Source organism: Coffea eugenioides, chromosome 3 (genome assembly GCF_003713205.1).
Source record: "Coffea eugenioides isolate CCC68of chromosome 3, Ceug_1.0, whole genome shotgun sequence".
Lineage (NCBI taxonomy): Eukaryota > Viridiplantae > Streptophyta > Magnoliopsida > Gentianales > Rubiaceae > Coffea > Coffea eugenioides.
The window spans coordinates 4,468,731-4,489,695 of NC_040037.1; the positions used below are offsets into that span (position 1 = coordinate 4,468,731).

The window sequence follows — 20,965 nt, forward strand, 5'->3', positions numbered from 1 at the left end:
ACTATCTAAATGTTTTGTCACCGCTTCGAGCCTTAAGTTCAACCTACAAATACACGAATGATGAAACCACCCCAGAAACCTATAAAAACTCACCAAAGGAACCTTCCTAACTCAATTAAATATTTAGTCCTACACACAAATGTCAGAAACCGAAATACAGATGAACATTAGCTTTTCCCAGTTCTTTCCTCTGCTTCTGCACCTTCCCCAGCTTCATCATCCCCTGCTATATATTCATACAAATTATGTTCCCAGTTCCCACAATCGTTTTTCAGCCATGTAGTAATTACATTCTCATATTCTCAACACACACGCACACACACTAGGTATAGTTTTGTAGAGGGGTTAATGGTTAGAAGTTGTGCTGATAATTATGGGTGGCAAAGATGGGAAAGTAGTGCCGGAGGGCCAACCAAGCAGCGGCGGTGATGGTGGGTTGATAAAGAAGGCAGCTGGGAGCTGGAGCTGGATGCTAATAAATGCTTCCGGTCAAGAAATGGTGTTGGATGTTGATAAGTACTCGATCATGCATCGCGTGCAAATTCACGCGCGTGATCTCCGTATTCTTGACCCTCTTCTATCCTATCCCTCCACCATTCTTGGTCGTGAAAAAGCCATTGTTCTCAATTTGGAGGTAAAACTCTTTCCTCATATATATGGGCATTTTGTTGAAAACTCTTTACTTTTTTCTCGTATATATGTTCCAAATGGCCTTGACAATCATTGTCCAAGTGGAACTGCTGTTTTCTATAAGAGCCTTGGGTTTATGTTAAGAAAGATTATCTTATACTTGAATTTTTGTTGGGCAACTGGTTTTTGCTAATATAAACTCCTAATAGTGTCTGCTTTGTGTGCATGTCTTGTTAATTTGCAACGGGCAGCACATCAAGGCTATTATTACAGCTGAAGAGGTAAGCTGTTTCTGTTTCCATTTCTTTTATGATTCTAATTTTCCTATCCATTATTTTACTTTCCTTTGTATCTTGCTGTGGTGAACATTTACAGGTGGCTCTTGTATGTATACTTCACATTTAAGTGACTTTCAATGAGCTATAGAGAAGAACTTCAGCTAAGAAAATTTTTACTTTAAAAATCAAATGTACAATCAAAATTAGTGAATAAGAAATGATTGCATTTGTGTTTAACCTTGTTAACAGAATGTATGATGCTTCTTCAAAGTTCTAATATGTTGACTGCAGTACCTGTGCACCTAATTTTGTTATGTCTTGCAATGACATTAATGTTCCATTAAACATGCTATTACCTGCTTATATCATTAAAACAAAGTAGTGTTCTTATGTTGAAATTAACATCTAGGATTAAGTAGTTTAGGATGATCATATGGGAAAATTGTGGTGCATGAATTTTTATAAGTTGAAACCTTGTTTGATGCTTTCAGTGAGAAAGTACTGAACTGTACTATCAGGGACCTTTTGCCTGACTGGTTTTTGGATGTAATTCCTGTACAGATTTTGCTTCGCGATCCATTGGATGACAAAGTTGCCCCCATTGTGGAGGAACTTCGAAGGCGATTGAAACCGGTAAATGCTGATGATGGAGATAATATAAGTGGCAGAGAGTCAGTTCCCCAGCATGATCTTGATACAGGGGAAGAAGACGGTATGCCTTACAGCTCCAGTCACCTATTCTATAAAGCCTGATTTCAAAAAAGGGTTGAGGACAATAGATACATTTCTCATCCTACTTCTCTGATGATAATTCTTTTCTCTTTAATGTCCTTTTTTTTCTCATTTTTGACAATCAATATTTCCTTTTCATTGTATGTGCTGGCCTACATTTTCCGAGCCTTGATTATCAACATTATGGGATGCAGAGTCTCCATTTGAATTTAGGGCCCTGGAGGTTGCTTTAGAAGCCATTTGCAGTTACCTTGCTGCCCGCACAATAGAATTGGAGATGGCTGTCTTCCCTGCTTTAGATATGCTAACAGAAAAGGTGCAAATTAGCATGCTTTTCCTTGTGTTTTCATTTTAGATTTGAGCGCTCTAATGTATGTGTGCGCACACACTTGTTTGACTCCGTGTCTAGTCTTCTGTTGTTTATGAAGGCAGCTACGAGTGAAAAAATTAAAGATAAGCTTTGACATTGTAACCACAATTGAGTTTGCTCGAGGCTGATTATCAAAATCTTTTTTGATGTTTCATCAGCCTACCTTTTTTTGGTGATATATCTCAAGGACAACCCTCATACCCTCTCCCATAAATGCTTCCCCTGTTTGGGTAAACTGTCCTGTTTCTGATTTAATATAATGCGTTCTGTAATAAGGAGAGACTTCTAGTATACATCATCAAGTAGTTCAATGTGCCCTATTCTTTTCTCACAGAAACCTAAAGAATAACATGAGCTATTCACTGATGTTCCATTTTTGGCTGTGTACAAATATTGGTGGTTTCATTCACCCTGTTCATTCCTGAATTGTTGTTTCTCTTTTTATCAGACCCTTCACCAAATAATGTTCTAAAGATGTATCACAAATGTGCACCTAGCTTATGCATTGATACATAACTTTCTTCTCAATTCCTGCACTACTCCTTTTGCCATTTGTCTTCTTTTTTTCTTTTCTTTCTTTTAATTGTCCGAAAAGGTAGTTATATCTTCTCTTTCTTGCTGATACTCGTGCTATTGCTCTTGTTTATACCTGTTATTGCAGATTAGTAGCCGTAACTTAGACCGACTACGCAAGTTAAAAAGTCAGATGACTCGGTTGACTGCTCGAGTGCAGAAGGTAGTGCTCTTCGGCTATTTCCTTCTTGTGCATAGATATTCTAATAGCTACCTTGGCGGCTCTTATAATATGTTTTCATGTAAAAAATGATGTATGTTACCTTAGAGGGTGATACAATTATAGTTATTCAGGCAATTCAGGCATGCATCTAGCTAGATTGCTTTGCAAGAGAAGATACAACTTTTTCTGTTGGAGGTGGAATTATTGTCAAGTTACCTGTCCTCTAGTCCTTGATTACTTTTCCAAAATGGTTAGACAGGAACTTTTTGTTGGACGATTGTTTAGGTGCACTTTCTAGATCTTTCATCTACAGGGCTGGGCGTCTGTGAATTGATACTTCTCATTCCTGAGTGATAATGGACCGCTTGTCGGCGGTTTGGTTTAAATGCTTGATTGCAGGTAAGGGATGAGCTAGAAAAACTTTTGGATGATGATGATGATATGGATGAACTTTACTTGTCACGAAAGTTGGTTGGTGCATCTTCATCTTTAAGTGGATCAGCTGCTTTTCTTCACTACTCTCCAAGTATGGGCTCAAAACCATCGAGAGCTAGCAGGGCTAGTGTTGCTACAGCTCTTGGTGATGAGAATGATGTTGGGGAGGTCGAGATGTTAGTTGAGGTAAATAGAGGTTTTACTAACTCGTTGGTTTGGTTCTGTTTAGCACCAAAACATCAAGAAGTTGGCCAATTCTCTTTCTTTTTATCCTGCAGTCTTACTTCATGCAGATTGATGGCACGTTAAACAAGTTAACTACGGTACATGAAATTCAATTGTTTTTAATCTATTATCTTTTTTGCATTGTGTTAATGCTTGTAGTGTCAAAGTCGAGGTTCACACATTACTAATGCACACCCCCAAAGGGTACTACTGTTATGGGATGTTTTTTTAACGCTCAACTTTAATTGGAAGCTTTTCATCCCAATGCTTAACAAGTATTTCTGCAGATACGTGAATATATTGATAGTACAGAAGACTACATAAACATTCAGGTAATTGAAGTCGTAGGAAATTAAGTCAGTTTCTATATTTGTACATTTTCATCAAACTGGATTGTGATCAGAAAACAACTCATCTTTGCATTTTGCAGCTCGACAACAAGCGAAATCAGCTGATTCAGGTGCAGACTACATGCATAAATGAGATTCTTTTAACATGCTTTGCTCTGCACTAGATGAGTTCATTTTCTCTGTGTCTGCAGCTAGAACTCATTCTCAGTTCAGGAACTTTAAGCTTATCAATATATTCCTTGGTAGCTGGAATTTTTGGTGTAAACATCCCATATACTTGGAATACTGGTTATGGATATTTGTTTAAATGGGTAAGTTACAGAACTCTAGCATGATCGTTTGGGAATTGTGATTCTTATACAGCTGCATTATGGTTGGGACTGATTGATTTTCTAATGCTGGCCAGGTGGTAATCATCACGGGGATTTTCTGTGCCGTAGTTTTTATATTGATCATGTCTTATGCGCGATATAAAGGACTTGTTGGATCATAAACTGCATAATTCATGGTAAGAGGAACATCCAGTTCTGATAGACCATGCCAAAACATCTGGATTTTCTTGGCAAACGAAATTGAAAGTGATAATCGGCACTATTATTATTAACTTGATGCAGAAAATCGAGTTGTTGAAGTTTCTGTGTAAAGAATCTATTGTGCTCACAATTGCTTGTATTATTAAGCTTGGAAAGTTGCCACTGCTGTTAGTATTGTACTGATAACATCATTCAAGCAAAACAGCTTAAAATCTCCTCCCTTCTTTTATATTCTTTTCTTTTCCTTCATAATTTAACATTTCTCTTCTTTCCTTTTCTATCCTAAAAGAATTTTGGAGTTTTGCAACTCTTATATGGTACTCGAGTGGTACCAGGATCCCACCTTAAGACCCCTTATCAAAGGGATCAGGGTTCGAATCCTAGAGAGGACCTCTGGTGGAAGGGTTCACCCTCTACACATGCATCCAAGACATTTTTTTTTCTTCTGTTCACAGTTAAAGTTTGAATCTTTGTAAGCAAAAGTGGGATCAATAGAATCTTAGAAAGATTAAGAGAGCTAGATCCAAAAGCTGATTATTTCATTTGCTTGCTTAGATAAAATATGAGAAGGTACAATTCTTGTAATCATCCACATGAAGACTCCAAAAAAAAAAACAAGAAGAAGAAATTATCCACATAAAGAAAAGGAGTAGGTGTACCAAAGTCTCAATTGGGGAATATGATTGGTGTTGGTTCTATATAAAATCACTTTCTGCAAGAGGAAAAGACAAAATCAAGGAAGTTTGCATGCAGGTTCAGCTTGAACTTGAAGTTGAACTAGCCTCAAATTACTTAATCATGTCCATAAACAATTAATCTGTACTTTTCAGCCGTCGATCTCAAATAGGAGTTCATGGTCAAAAAAGTGTACTTGTCTCTTTCATTGGGAACGGTTTTTGAAACTTTATTCTTTCCCTTCCCATCCACAAAATTGGTACTCCAATTGATGGTAAGCCTAAGCACATTCGGAAGCAGAATTGGATTGGGTTTGCTTGAAGGATTAAGGAATAAAGGTACTTGTCATTATTCCTCCGGAAAATTATTATTCATTTTCTTTTTTCTACTTGAATTTTAATTTCTATTCAATTTCATGTTTATTTATTCAATTTTTTTCTTTCTACTTGTCATTAATTTTTTTTAACTTAAAAAATTTGTTCAAGTCAAATCCGAATAAAATTTTATTTCGTTCAAGTCAAGTTCGGACAAAATTTCAAAAGATTGAAAGGCATTGTTCTATTATCAAATTAACTTTTTAAATTTAAAATTTTGTTCAAGTCAAATTCGGACAAAATTTCAATTCGTTCAAAAATTCGTTGAAGCTAAATTCGAACAAAATTTCAATTCGTAATACCAAAAATAGAAATGCTATACCACAGAATCTCACACACGAAAAACACAGCAAAAACCTTCTCCGTCATTTCGTCCTCTGCTTCTCCCACCTTTCCTCACCATGTAATATTCGATGAGCTTTTTCTCTATAACCCACCAAAAACCCCTGATTCCCCATTCGCAAGTTAGGGTTTTCTTTCTTTTCCCCTTTTGTCCCTCTTTCTCTCTCTTTTTGTCTCACTTTCTCTCTCACGCACTAATACACAATAGGCTTTTGGGGGATGGTTAGGTAGTGGTGACAGTGGAAAAATGGGTCGGGAAGGCGGGTACGTGGTGCCAGTGGATCCGGGTATGGGTACGGGTGGTGGGTTGAAGAAAAAGGGTGCCGGGTCACGCAGCTGGATTTTGATGGATTCTTCCGGCCAAGAAACCGTCTTGGACGTCGACAAATATGCGATCATGCATCGCGTGCAAATCCACGCGCGTGATCTTCGCATTCTCGACCCTCTTTTGTCGTATCCCTCCGCGATTCTTGGTCGCGATAGAGCCATTGTTCTCAATCTAGAGGTAATTTTTGGATAAATTTCATTTTTCCTATTGAGGTTCCCCTCAAGGCTTTTTTTTTTTTGGCTGTTTGGGATTCTTGATGTAAATACTTTTGCTTTCTTAGTTTTGAGGTTGATAAACTGGGTTTTGTTTATTAATTGAAAATTTTTGTCATAATATTTTATTGCAAATTGAAATTCTTAGTTTAAAATTTTGCTTGAAAATTATTGTTCATGATTTCATGTTGAAAGTAAAAGGAATCAAAATATTATTGATTCTCTCATTGATGCTTTGACATAATGTTTCTGGAGGTTATGGTTTAGGCTATTTTTGGATGTGAAACTCAAAGAAAAGTTTTAATTATGCTAGAAATTGAAAGTCAATCTTTTCATTGCTGTTGGATCCTTTTGACAAAGAAAGGTAAAGTTAATATGGTTTTAGTTTAGTTTGTTCGTGTGCGGTCGTTCAGACGTGGATGGTCTTTTTCTGTGATTTTACATCGACGTTCAAGGTCTTTCTTGCTTGTTGCTTGAACTTTAAGTTGGTCAATTTTCAAAATGAAACTTAATGCCTTTCTGTGTGCTGTATTTCTGAACTTTTACAATTCCACACTGTTAGGGAAACGAGTTTAAGCTGAAAACTAATGACAATTTTTGGTGGATATTGGCAGCATATCAAGGCTATCATTACGGCTGAAGAGGTACATTTCTTCGGTTTCTGTTATTTTTTATTTATATATTTGTTATCCTACTTTTCCCTACCTTGGTTATAATAAATCTTATGATCCTTCATTTGTTCCTCTGGTTTGATTAAATATACTTAAATCAACAAAGAAAACCTGTATAGCATTCTAGCTGTACTCGTGATGTTGTGGATGAGAATTTTTTATTGAACCTATAGGGTTGTCCTTCGCCAAGTCAGGGCATTTTATTGTACTGTTAAGACTTTTTTCTGTTTTCAGAATCCAGAGATCCATTATACAGCTCATGTTGTTTTTATCTTGAGCTTTGTATCAGGATTCTATTAAATAGATGTCTAGTCATCTGATCTGGATAACAACATTCACTTACTGGCTATACTGTTCTTTGTTGTTTTATTGCACAAGGTTGTAATTCCCAATAGATGTTGGATCTGAGTCTGATATCAAATTTTAAGGTCAGGGTAGCTTAGAATGATGAAACTGCCAATGTGCTTGAAAAGAATACAGGCCTTCTATTGATAGGATTTTGAACCTTTCTGTTTATACAGGTTCTACTTCGAGATCCATTAGATGACAATGTAACTCCTGTTGTTGAGGAACTGCGAAGGCGTTTGAAATCTGTCAATTCTAATCATGAAAATCATGAAGATGGGAAGGAGTTGCTTGCCCATAATGATGTCGAAAATGGTGAAGAAGATGGTACAACTTGTGTCTCCACTCTCCTCGTGTTCTTTAGTTTATTGGAGGAAGTAATAACGACAAGTGATTCTTATTCTAGTATTAGTCATTCTTTTGTAATGTTGTTTTGATTTGTACTTTTCTTTATGTTTGTAAATCTTTCATATTAATGTGTCCTTTGCCAACTTTATGAAATGCAGAATCTCCATTTGAATTTAGGGCCCTGGAGGTAGCGTTGGAAGCTATATGTAGTTACCTTGCTGCCCGCACAATAGAATTGGAGACTGCTGTCTACCCAGCTTTAGATATGCTAACATCCAAGGTGCAAATTTTATGACATGTATTTTGCTGTTAGATACATGACAATAATATTTAAGTATTGACTTTCTCTCTCTGTGCTTCCTTTTTGTCCTTCTTTTATTACTTATGAAGGCAACTTAAAGCAGGGAAAAAAGAGAAAAGAAAAGAAATACTGGTCTAGAATGAGCTTTTGCATCAAGTATTTATTTTTTCCTTTTTCCCCATCCCATGCTCAACTGTTACTTTCCCTTTATTTTGGGCCAAATGAAAGAGTTTTTGCATTTCCTGCGGACTCAGCAGTAGGACCAGTCAGCAGGACTGTCCTTTTGCACTGTGCGTTTTTTGTATAATTCCTGTTTGAGTACATCATGCTGCAAGTTTATGGAAGTCATTATCTGCGCACAGTGAGAAGTCTACTGCATTAAGTAGCTCATATTTGCCCATCGTTTTCTCATCCAAAGTTTAAGTTGTTTTACTCAAAAGGGATTTGCTTTTTGTTTCATATTGTATTATGCATTTTTCTTTTTGATAGTCATGGAGTTTTTAATGTGCAAGCCTTGGCCCAATTACGTGCCATGAGCAGTTTATTAAATTTTAGGTGATGATATTGGTAATTTCCCTGTTCCTATCCCTTAGTCCTTTTTGCTCTCCTGTTTGTCCTCTTTGTTTAACTTAATTTAGTTGAAGAGGGTGAGGCTTTAAGTTCCATTTTATTCTGCTTTACAATGTTACCCTTGTAAACACTACAATGCAGATTAGTAGCCGTAACTTAGACCGAGTTCGTAAATTGAAGAGTCAAATGACTAGGTTGACTGCTCGAGTGCAAAAGGTACTCTGCTTATCTCATTTTTCTTTCATATGTCGAAATGAACTTGCCATTTTGTGGTGAATGTCCAGTGAATAATTTTAAGAGTTTGAGTTGATTTTAGGATGCAAACACTGCTCTATTTCAGTTGCTTTGCGGAAGGGACATACATCCATGTCTCTGCAAAATGGAAGTGCTAATAATCACCTTACAGCACTTGCCTGAAACAAAAAAAATTGCTAAAGTTGTCTGTACATTCATATGGGACACAACATATGGCAAAAGATTTAGGCCATGACTTTCTTGTCCAAAATATTTATAGTTGATTTGACTCATCAAAACAATTATAGCAGTTGCGTTAAAGTGTTGCATCATGATCTTATGTATGGCAGTATACTAAGTGCTTGAGTATGAACTTCATTGGGAGCCTGCGAGGAGGATAGACTCTTTCTTCAGGACATTTTAGGGAGCTTAAGGAGTGAGAGGGAGAAGAGAGCAAAAGAGAGATTTCAAAGTAATTTTGGCTGATTTAGTTTTTACGCTGTTGCAGGTGAGAGATGAGCTTGAACAGCTTTTGGATGACGATGATGATATGGCTGATCTTTACTTGTCAAGAAAGTTGGCTGGTGCATCTTCGCCTGTTAGTGGTTCAGGTGCTGCTGGTTGTTTTCTTGCGTCTCCTACCATAGGCTCAAAGATTTCCAGAGCTAGTAGGGCAAGTGTAGCTACGGTCCGTGGGGATGAAGATGATGTCGAGGAGCTTGAGATGTTACTCGAGGTAATAAGCTGACCTTACTTTCTCATCTCATTCGATAGAACCTAGAACTTAAGTCATGACAATGTACTTTGCAGGCTTATTTTATGCAAATTGATAGCACACTGAACAAGTTGGCTACGGTACGTGAAATATTATTTATTTTTTTGAGCTTTTTTTTTTGGGTGGTGGGGGAAGGAGGGTTTGGGGGTTGTATCCAGTGCAAGTGCCAATATATATTCATGGATATTCATAAACGCAAGATGACCCATTTTGTATGATTTCATTTGCCTAGATTCATACACGCAAGATGATGCACAGTGTTTGAGTTTCATTTGCTTAAATTCTGTTGTGTCTTGGTTCATCAAATTAGAAAAGATGCAGCTCTTATTGGAATTATACTGGCAATAGAACAGACTCACAAGTCAATATTTGTTTTCTGATTGTGATTATTATCACACTGTTTTGCAGTTACGCGAGTATATTGATAACACAGAAGACTACATAAACATTCAGGTAATTGAAGTGCAAGATATTTTCAACACTCGAGAACTTTAATTTGATTGTGAGAGATCTAATAATAGCTTGTTTTTTTCTACTTCAGCTGGACAATCATCGAAATCAGCTGATTCAGGTATCTTGCGCGTGTCTGAGTTTGTGGTGTGTTATTTCTGCGTTCATTTAGTTCCTCTATTCCATCAAACTAGGAAGACCATGACTGATAGCTCTTTGTCGTCGATTTCTCATCTTCACTCTGCTCTGACATTGCAGCTAGAGCTCTTTCTCAGTTCGGGTACCGTATGTATGTCTATCTATTCGTTAATAGCTGGAATCTTTGGCATGAACATACCCTATACTTGGAATGATGACCATGGTTACATGTTTAAATGGGTAAGTATAGAAAACTACAATGGTAACCCGGTACTGTTATGTGAACCATTTTTATTTTAGCTGACAACTATTTTTACTCCTGATAACTGGCCAGGTTGTCGTCTTCTCGGGGTTTCTTGCTGCTCTAACTTTTGTGCTCATTATTTCGTATGCTCGTTGTAAGGGACTTGTTGGATAATGGCATACTTCAAATCGTCTTTGTCAGATTGAAGAGCATCCAGCAGTAACCTGCTTTAATTCCAACCGGACTCTGCAAATTCTAACCATCTGATCGACCTGTTTTTTAGTGCATATACAAAATTGTTAACTGTAATTATGGTGTTGCATCTTACTAGTTGTAATTTTACCCACACGGTAACCTACCTATATATGCGGCTATGGATTAAGCTTTTCTCGTTCCGTTTGTAACGTTTACTCGTTGGATTTTTACCAGTAGTTAATATACTAGGAAAGTATATATTATTATGTATATGACAACGTTTGCATTACAAGTCCAAAAATTGGAAAATGCAAGAGACTTTTTTAGGTGCAATATCCATAATTCTAATTCACTTACATGTTGTAACAATTTATTTAGTGGTCTTGAAATAATTGAAAGTTTGAATCTAAGGGTTGATCACGCTTATTTTATATTTAATGGTAAATTTAATCCCATGGATTCAGTACTCAAAAGAGACTGTAGAATTACCTTCAATTTTTTTTTTTTTTCTTGTGAGATGTGGTAATCCTCGCAAGTAACCAATATTGTTGTCGCAATTCACATGCGATATAAAAATTAATTAATTACTTTCTTATAAATCTAGAAGTTAGAGATTACAGCATTGTAAATAGAAACTAATATTGTAGCAATTCACGTGCGATTTAAAAATTAATTATGATATTGTTTAGTTACACGCATTTGTATAAGTGCTTTTTTGTATCAATTTTAATGAGGTGAAATTGGATAGCAAATTTTGCCGTGCACCACACATGCATTATTACAAGGCACGCTACCTGCTCGTGAAGTCTTATTATATGTACATTTTTCTTCCTTTTTTTTTTTTTTGCTTAATCATTTTTTATCCCTTTTATGTGATTTTTGCTTTCTTTGGTTTTGATTCAATAATTGTGCTCAACTATACGCATAAAAAGGTGTTTCAATTGTATTTGATTGTCCATAGGGCTCTCGTTCAGTTACCAATTGGTTGGACGTGTGTTTCTTGTGAATCCCCCTTAGATTACTCTTAACTGGGTCCTTCAGCCGTTAACTTCCGAGTGTTTCTAATCTAATTGAACGTGTGTGTTTTTGACTCTTGACAGAAAAAAAAAAATTGTATTTGAATGTCCAATCAAATCACCATAGGCATTATCCGTGCAATGCACGTGTTTGTAATTAGTTGTAACACACTATTCGTGCAACGCATAGGTGTTAAAATCTCAATTTTTATGCCCAAAAAAAAGATTTGTGTTCTGAAGTCCCTTGTACATTAAAAGTTTTTTATTATAAAAAATTCAAATTAAACTTTGTTTTTCCTTTTCAATAGTGTCAACATGGTTGAATCTAAACGAAATTGCACTAGCCATAAACGAAATTGCTCAGTGCAGTCCCATCACTTGCTCCACCATGAAATCGACAAACTCTACAAAACTTGAATCCATGCCACCCTTCAGCCAAGAAAAATGTGTCAGGCAAATATTTTGCTCAAATCTACCTTTTCAGGTTAGATCTAAAACTTGATTTCAAAATCAAGTGATCTTAAATAAACAAAAATCATCATGATTGAGAAGGAATCAGAAGATTTTTCAAGACAGCCCCTGTCGAGAACTCAATTAGAGATCTTGTGGCCATTGATTTTTCGAAAATTTTGATTTAAGAGAAAATGAGAAGTTAACACTGACACATTTGGGAGGTTTTGATATCCAACCATCTTAATTGTCTCAAAGTCTTCCACCAATTATCCAAATAAAAAAAAAAAAGACCTTCCACCTGTTAAGTATTAATCTGATAAGTTAAGGATATATGAAGAGATTTTCTTTATTGTTTTGTAAAAAAAATCATTTGGGCACCCAATCAATAATCCAACCCGCCCATAAAGTACTTGGGTTCTAAGAAACCCAACCTATTAGAACCATTACCCATAAATGTTGACTTTATCAAATTTAGGGTTAGATAGGATGTTCATACTGAGTTCAAATTTCATTAAGACACTCTAATACTTTTCCATGTTTTTATTTAGAGAAACGGATTTCAACTACTTTGTAGTGTCATGAAAGTTGTTAGAGCAAATGCTGCCTCTTAATTAATTGATAATTATATCATTTGATTTTCTACCCATTAGGATGAAAGGCAATTAGGGTACTCATAACTTGCACGTGCATATATTATACTAAACTTCTTAACTTGTCACAGCTTATTTGGATATCAAGTTTTTTCTCTCTCTCTTTTTTTTTTAACGGATACTAATGCATTGTTCACATAGAGATTCTCACTCAAAATTTCTTCGTTTTTCAAACTAACAAACATGACTATCGTTGGGGCAAAGTGTGTGAAACAAATATGTTGCCACAAGAAAATTACTCATTTAAAAGAAATTAATGAACGGTTAAAGAATGGTTATATATAATCGGATACATCATCAAAATATTTGACAAATCTATATATATACCTGGAAGGAAGGAAAGTGCTAAACATGCCGAGCTTTGACTTGGAAGCTTTATTTTTGTTCTTTATTCAGGAGATTTGCCAAAAACTTTGTAGCTAGGGATTGCACGACCATTGACGAGTGTTGTCATACTTGTAAGCATCTTTTTTGCTTTTTTCCTGTTTTTTCCCCTCATTTTCTATATTCCTTTTACATGATTTTTTCTTATTCAAATCTTAAATCAAATAATTTTAACATTCACAGACATAGGTTGTTTTGAAATTTTTTTGTGAATTCAAGTTTGAAGTCAAGCTTTCATCTGTGACTTGCATGGTCCTATTGATTTTTTTCCTTAGGCTTTTACATTCTCCGTATGTAAATTTACCTAATTTCATCCCAGCTTGATTGAATTTTTCTCAATTTATGCTCATCCGATCAAGATCCTATGTCGCCATGTTACTATAAAATGTCTAATTTTTATCAATGGTGTAATTTCACTAGCCCCAGATTTGATTTTCAGAAATTTCATTTGATTTTTATCAGTGGTGTAATTTCACTAGCCCTGGATTTGATTTTTGAAACTTCATTTTAATTTATCCTAGCTTTACTCAGTTTGCATTCACTTTTTTTTTTTTTTTTTTTGATTGGGGTTTGCACGGTGTCGGTTTTGGAAACAAATAGTAAAGCACAGATTTTTCGTTTTTGATCAAATTTTTTATTTTTTGGGGAAAGTTGGGGCAGGCTTCATTTTATTTCTTGTTCTGTTGGTACCATGCTGCTAAAAGCAAAAAAAAATTTGAAATAGAAAATTGTATTTTCTCTTTGTTGCATTGTAATCTTTGTATCTAACAAAACCTCATCAAAATCAACTAGAGAAATTTCTTTGAATTTCAAGGCTATATCCTGGGAGAATATTTGTCAATTGTCAGGCACTAATAGGGGTGGCAATTCCTGACACGACCCGAAAACACGACACGAACCTAACACGAAATTAATGGGTTTGGGTTGAGGTTTTGGGAGTTCGGGTCAGAATCGGGTCGAACCCGATGAACCCGAAAAAAAAAACAGGTCAATTTCGGGTCAACCCGTGGTGACCTGATATGACCCGATGTGACCCGTTTATGAATTAAAACTAATTTAATAAACATAAAAATTATTTTATCTAACTAAACTAAATCATTCTTTTTTTCCAAAGGCATTAATTACTTGATCCTAAATGAATTTATTTAACTTGTGTGAAGTTAAAATTATTATATTTGGACAAATAATATATTATGTTATTTTTTACTTTTATGTTGTTTTAATTTATTTTATATTTGGTTTGGGATAAAACACTTTTATGGTGTTTAATTTATTTTAGATTTGGTTTGAAATTATTTATTTAAATTTTTATTACTTGATGATGTAATTAATTTTGTGAAAAATTGATTTTATTAGAAATTACAGTGATAAATTAATAAATTAAAATTAAGTTTCGGGTCATTTCGGGTCGACCCGCCAACCCGAAATTTTCGGGTTCGTGTCAGGTACCCTGACCCGTTTCGGGTTGGCGGGTCGGGTTCGGGTCAGCAGGTTCTTTGTTATACTTAGGCCTCAACCCGACCCGCCAACCCGAACCCGACCCGTTTGCCACCCCTAGGCACTAACATAAATTTTTCTGATCTTGGCTTTCCTCAAATTTGTGATGTAGTGAATATTATTGTGCATTTCATCTTTGTAGCTGCTATTTTGCCTTTTTAGATTGTTCCATGGTATAAAACAGACTAAATTTAATGTAATTTTGGTTTTGCTCATTTGTCTGAACAATTTGCAAGAAGTGCATAACCAGAAAGATTACTGAAGAAAACTTGTACAACTGTCCAAAGTGCACAGGCTCAAGTATGAACTAATCTTCTTTTACACTTCTTCTTGTGAAAAATCAGGTATTCTTGGTTCTTAGGATATAACATGTTAATTAGTCTAATTAATGGCCCTTTGCTTGAGGTAAGTAGTTAGGTATTAACATGTATTCGCATTAAATTGCATGATTAGACGATGTGTCATGCAAAGAAAAACATGCAATTGCCTCCGTTTGAATTAACTGTTTTTTGGAGTATTTTTGAAAAATTTTACTGTAGCGGTGTATATGAAAAAATTTTACTATAAAATTTTTTTAAAATATTTGATATATTGTATGGATTAGATATTTTTTGAATTATTGTATATTACTGTAGTATTGTATTTAAAAAATTTATTTTTAAAAAAATGACCAATCCAAACGGAGCTGGTGCAAAAGTTGTGCCAAGCCTAAACTATAATTGGTTTTATTCTAGTAAAAAAGTTTAGAATTAAATGGGATGTTCATGTTGAATTTAAATTTCATTTTGACTTAGAGGCACTATAACACTTTTCCATGACATGTTTAGAAGTATGAACTTCAACTATACAGTGCCATAAAGGCTGTTAGACGAGGATACTGCCTCTTAGTAGTTACTGCATCTTTTAATGTTTTACCAGATCAAATCCATCAGGACGAAAGAAATTAAGACATCTTTAATCATCATGTGCATAAATTATAATTAACTTCTTAGCTTACCATAGTTTACTCATCATACTTTAAACAATGCATTGTTCGTGTAGAGATTCTCATTCAAAATTTCTTTCTTTTCCAAACCAACAGGCACGACTATTGTTGGCAATCTGTGAGAAACAAGTATGTCGTTATAAATGAATTACTCATCGAACATAGATTGATGAAACCAAGAATGCAGGATCTTGCTCGTGAAGCCAAGAACCACGTTGGTAATCCTCCAATGAACCAAGCAACTTCGGAAGCTCCTAGTGTAGACAAAAAAGGAAAAGGCAAAGTTTATCAACCATCCAATGAAGCAGTGGAAACTGAAATTGAGCCCATTGTTGAGCCATTGCCCATTAGGAGAAAGGAGAAATCCATTTCTTCTTTAGTTGGTCGGAATGAAACCTCAAATCCAACTGGTCCGATTGCTCATCAGAAAAGGGAGTACACCAGAAGAAAGTTTATTTCTCCCCAGAGAGCTTCTCTATCTAGGATGGACTCTCCCAAAGTAGACAGCAATAGTTCTCAAATATCAAGTAATTCGGTAAGTGTAAAAAAAAAAAATTTTTTTTTTTTGTTTTCTAAAGATATGTTGTTCTTTGCCTGAATAAGACATTATTTTTTTGATGCTTCTGTAGAATCTTTGTGCCGCCTTTGAGCCCTCAATGAAACAAGTGGTGCAAAGCAGCCAAGAGCATGGAGGGGAACCACCGAAAGAAATAAACGACTCTCTGAAATCTCTAGATGAGTCAGCGAAAGGTGTAACAAAATCTAGATGTAGGAGGTCTGCTACCAAAAAGGCTGTTGCATCCGAAATCAAAACAAGTGAATCAAGTGGTATAGGATCAGCATCCATAGATATTAGACCAAAAAAGTCTGAAAGAGGACGTCCAAGAAAAGAAGACAAAAATGGTCTTGCTGAGGATCTGAATATTCCCACACAAACTGTGGCTGATTCTTCGAGTGTTTGTGGAAGAAAGCGCCAAGTTTGGTTCCAACTTGTTGGCTGTAAGAAGCAGTAAGGCTTTATTTGCCTGCACTAAATTGATTAAGCTTTGGAATAAATACATATACTGCTCTAATTTCTTACAGCATGTATTGGATATTTTAATTCACTCTTTCAGGGAAAGTTGTGGCCTTTTACCTCTAATGTCTCCTCAATATCGAAGGGTTCGGTAAGTCCCTCAACAATGTTTGCTGCTTGCATTTCTTTCAATTCAATTGCCTTCTTTTGTTCTGAGACTTAGGATCTCTTGTAACTTACGCAGGAATAGGCAGTCGGAGATTGTTAGTAGCAACCATCCTGAATGATGTTTGATATGGACTGAAATGTTGACATATCTTGTAAAAAAGTTCTTTTTTTCCTTCTTTTCAATGTTTCAAATGTTAATTGAAATTGATCTTAAATTTTATTCCGTTCAAGAAAAAACTTAATGTCAATCTAGTATTTTATTCCGTTCAAGAAAAAACTTAATGTACATGCAGATATAGTATTATTAAAGCCTTTAAACCATCTATCCAAACATTTACTTGTAGCTTAGTTGCTTTTAACATGACATGAGAAGCAGCAATATAGCTTCAAATGGTTTGATGTTTGGTTCATGACATCCATCCGAAAAAAGTACAGAATTGTCTTGTTGATCTTGGATATGGTCAAGCAAAACATTCCATTCTAGCTTCATCTGTTTGTGTAACAATCACTTATCGTTCAACATCTAACCAAGGCTATAAATTGAAAAACCATATGAAAGGTCATGGATGTTTCAACTCTAGAAGCAAGAAGTTACAGTGTACTTTTCATTTTCATCTGTCTTAGTGAAAGATTTGAAAGATTAATGCATATAGGACAGCATAGGGATATGAACAGCTAAGATTTTTGTATTATTATTTTTTGCTTGATTATTATATTAAGCTAGAGATGATAACAAAAAAAAAGGGGATAATAAGCTTCTGAACAGTGGAAAAATGAGACAGCATTTGTTCTAACTTTATAAGAGTTGGGGTGCATAAGCAAAGTCCTTAAGAAATGATATAGATCATTTTTTTTTTAAGTGGAGAGCGATGGAATTTAAAAAGCAGGGAGGAAAATGCGGATTTGAAATCAAAATCTCTAATTTTCGATGCCTCAAGCGTAACTATTAGTTACAAGATCAAGGTCTATCGATAATATGGATCATATTATATATATACAAAGAAGAATGAGTGATTGAGTGATAACTTAGTAGCACTTTTTTGTATGCACATCGCTGTGTAATTGACCATAAGAAAGGGACAAATTACTGCCTAGTAAAGTTCTCAGCTAATATGCATGTGCATGGCTTCCAGGGACGTCTCCTGTGAAGCCCTGAATTTGTAACCTGCAGGCAGGCTCCAACATGATCATCTGTTTGATGCGAGTTGCTCCAACATCAGCTTCTTAATCAACTCATGCACTGTCCTGTTAAAGACAGTAGAAACTTGAATTTTCCAGCTCTTCTGTCAGTTAGGAGAACTGCATTTGTAAGGTGTTGAATAGTGTCAATCTATACGAGGTCTAAAGTAAATCTAAATTAATCCAACCCTTGGCTTGTGGACATGATAAGAGACGAAAGATGAAAATCAAACATTCTTTCTTCTTAGGAAATCATCGTGTTAAATGAGTACTTACCACCAAAAGATTTTCTTTCTGAAGGAGTCGTCACTTTTATAAAAGACGGTCCTTGGAGAAAAAGCTTTTCTTCTCCTGTTTCTTTCCTCTTGCCAATCAAGAATTCTTTTGTTTCATCAGTGCTGAGCATGTATTCGTTTCATTTGTCATTTTGGGTTATGAAGTAAAAGAAGGATAATAGTTTGCTTTTGGAATTATTCTGCGTAGCTTGCACCAAATTAAGCTACTGCGATAGGGGACAATCAGCCGGTTTTACTCTCTGTTTCGTACGTTTATGTGTGGATTGCCTGTTCAGTTGACACTTAATTCGACTTAATTGATAGATTAGTGAAGTTCTTTTGTCATTTATGTAAACTAGTTTTAGTACTCCAAAGCTGCTGAATCAGGGTTTATTCCATCAGGGTTTATTCGGCCAAATCGTGCCGCGTAATCTTTTAAAAAGCGTTCTTAATGAGTTATTTCAATTCCGCGCTTTCGTTCCTTTGAATCAAAATGAAACAGAGCCCTTAGTTCAACAACTGTTTATTATTTGTAATAAACAAGTAGTAAGATTATCAGAATCAAAGGAAATGAGAATGGAATTTTTTTGGTGACATAAGTTCGAATGGTATAACAATCAAAAGTTGTGGCATTTGAAGGGAAACAACTACATTTTCTGCTTTTTTACCACTAATTTAAAGAATCTCATCTAAATAAAGCTCAGTATTCATGCACACACCCTGCTACCTTTTAAAGTTTCGCATCAATTTTCTCCATTAGGGCTGTTCGCCATTATTTCTGAGGCACAACTCGTAATATTCCCGACCACCCAAAAAAAATATCTTATACAAATACGTCAAGAAAAAAAAAATACACGATAGAACTTTCCTTCATTACCTGGTAATCTTACAGCAATCAACAACTTTCTGTCACGCTATAAGAATAAGCAATCCACTTTTTTCCATCACATAAAATCAGGAAACAAACATCAGGTAAAACATACCAGATTCTAGCATAATAAAAGCCCACAATCAGAACATCAGAATGTTGAATGACTCCAAACATGAAAATCGAACATGCATTGTACGCACATATGAATCAGAACTAAAAGCTTGTTCTCAACTATCTAGTCGAGGCACCGTGAAAATTGAACTGCACTCCAAACTTCACATACAAAGTCTGTTTGCATTATGTAAAACCAGAGTAGTGCTTAGAAAATACGAATAACATTTCACGCAAACTTAGCTTAGGCAATCCAGACTTTATGAGAAAAGCAGCGCACTCCCAGTTTTGTCATGAAATATGATGAACGTGCAATTTAAAAACAGAGAAAAAGGGCATAATCTGTTTGCTATTATCCAGAAGTTGAGTTCTGAGCAAACCTTAGCTCCCATTGAAATCAGTCCACCCTGATAAATCTTAAGCATAGATAATTACATCATTTTAATCTAGCAAACAGCCCCGTTTCATGTGTAGAAGCTTGAGATACCAAAAGCCATCCACACTGCGTGTAACACAATCATCCCAATAAAAGAAAAAGAAACTCACAATCACCAAACAATCACCAAAGCGTGTGAAATCATTAAACACAATTATCCAACAGAAACACTGCAGCCAACATAAGATTAAAACCATGAATTATACACCAACGTTATCCTGCAAAGTCAGACTTTAGAATCGGGAAAAAGTAACTTGAACAGTGCATAGACTGTGCAAACTACCATCCATTCACAGTTTTGCATGACAGGATTCACCAGAAGGCAGATGAAAGTATATCTCAAATGAGTAAATAATACAAAACCAACACGAGAAAGAAGATCAATTACTGACTTCTATTCATCGAAATCAAAAAGCTAAGACACTTTTAATCCAGAATCACAAGATTAGCAGCTGTAGCAATCAAAACCATGCTTGAATTTCCAATAGCAATCATTCTATGCTTAAAATTTGCAACAGAGAGAAAAAAAAAATGAACAGCAAAACACTTTTAATCCAGACTCATCATGAAAATCGAAACAATATATGAAGAAAGACAGTCAAATATTATTCTTCAATCCAAATCATTTTTCATCGGAAGAAATACAACTACAAAAGCTTAAAACAGGAAATACAAAATCCAGAATTTAACATTCTAAAAATTACTATCCTTTCCATAAATCCCTGCTGATATATTCCAAAATAATCCAAACCCAGAAAATTTGATCAAGTAGAACTTTCATCAATTGAAATCCTAAACCATAGTATAGTCTCCTGATGGGCTAGTTACATCAGAAAGCAAAGACCCATAAGGAGACTCCAAATCCTCCTCGGGAGCTCTCAATGCACCATGTAAGCAGACAATCACCACTCCAATCACCACTGATACGACGACGTTCAGCCAGACCTTAGCAAAAATTAGGGCAACCAAAGTAACCAAGCCCAGAAGCCCCAAAACAATCTTATCACTTATTTCAAAGTTCAAGATGATCAATGGGTCATCAGGGTTTCTGGAGAAGTAGAGAAAGAGCCATCCGGCGAAGATGACGAGGAAGATGATGAGGGAAAGAGGGTGGTAGATTAGGCTGAGGAAGAGGACTAATAGGACGAGGAGAGTGTAGTTTGGGAAGAAGAAGCGGAGGTTTTGGTTGATCCGGTAGGTGGTGTCGGAGAGGGAGATTGGGAGACTGAAGGTGGATAGGCTAAAAAATTGGGCCCATGGACGGAGGCGTTGGCGGAGTTGCGTGGCGGCGGTTGGTTGTGCTGGGGAGGACATCGGTGGTCGGATTTTTTTTTTGCTGGTTGAGACGAGACTCCAAACTCCAAAGTTCTGTTCCTCTTTGGATTTTTAAGATTTTTTATTGATATGCTTTTTGAGTAATTACTGAGAATTGGG

At 35.7% G+C, this 20,965-nt stretch overlaps 4 protein-coding genes across 4 annotated transcripts; 3 read left to right on the plus strand and 1 right to left on the minus strand.

Annotated features, from left to right (window-relative positions):
- Nucleotides 1-526: 526 nt before the first annotated feature.
- On the plus strand, nucleotides 527-4,364 carry LOC113766888 (magnesium transporter MRS2-2-like). Its single transcript, XM_027311052.1, has 10 exons — nucleotides 527-634; nucleotides 1,470-1,620; nucleotides 1,835-1,956; nucleotides 2,672-2,746; nucleotides 3,146-3,367; nucleotides 3,460-3,504; nucleotides 3,694-3,738; nucleotides 3,837-3,866; nucleotides 3,948-4,067; nucleotides 4,163-4,364. The coding sequence occupies exons 1-10, from the start codon at nucleotides 527-529 to the stop codon at nucleotides 4,247-4,249; spliced, it is 1,005 nt and encodes a 334-aa protein (XP_027166853.1). The 3' UTR covers nucleotides 4,250-4,364.
- A 1,312-nt stretch (nucleotides 4,365-5,676) lies between these two features.
- LOC113765192 (magnesium transporter MRS2-I-like) lies at nucleotides 5,677-10,763 on the plus strand. The gene is made up of 11 exons (XM_027309282.1): nucleotides 5,677-6,185; nucleotides 6,835-6,864; nucleotides 7,413-7,563; nucleotides 7,743-7,864; nucleotides 8,597-8,671; nucleotides 9,198-9,425; nucleotides 9,500-9,544; nucleotides 9,873-9,917; nucleotides 10,006-10,035; nucleotides 10,173-10,292; nucleotides 10,387-10,763. The coding sequence occupies exons 1-11, from the start codon at nucleotides 5,928-5,930 to the stop codon at nucleotides 10,468-10,470; spliced, it is 1,188 nt and encodes a 395-aa protein (XP_027165083.1). The 5' UTR covers nucleotides 5,677-5,927; the 3' UTR covers nucleotides 10,471-10,763.
- A 4,894-nt stretch (nucleotides 10,764-15,657) lies between these two features.
- On the plus strand, nucleotides 15,658-16,778 carry LOC113765046 (E3 ubiquitin protein ligase DRIP1-like). The gene is made up of 4 exons (XM_027309097.1): nucleotides 15,658-16,011; nucleotides 16,106-16,485; nucleotides 16,592-16,642; nucleotides 16,736-16,778. Exons 1-4 carry the CDS (start codon nucleotides 15,658-15,660, stop codon nucleotides 16,776-16,778), a joined length of 828 nt encoding a protein of 275 aa, XP_027164898.1.
- Nucleotides 16,779-20,116: 3,338 nt separating this feature from the next.
- LOC113765138 (PRA1 family protein E-like) lies at nucleotides 20,117-20,924 on the minus strand. The gene has a single exon (XM_027309216.1). It carries the CDS (start codon nucleotides 20,843-20,845, stop codon nucleotides 20,324-20,326), a length of 522 nt encoding a protein of 173 aa, XP_027165017.1. The 5' UTR covers nucleotides 20,846-20,924; the 3' UTR covers nucleotides 20,117-20,323.
- Nucleotides 20,925-20,965: the final 41 nt, after the last annotated feature.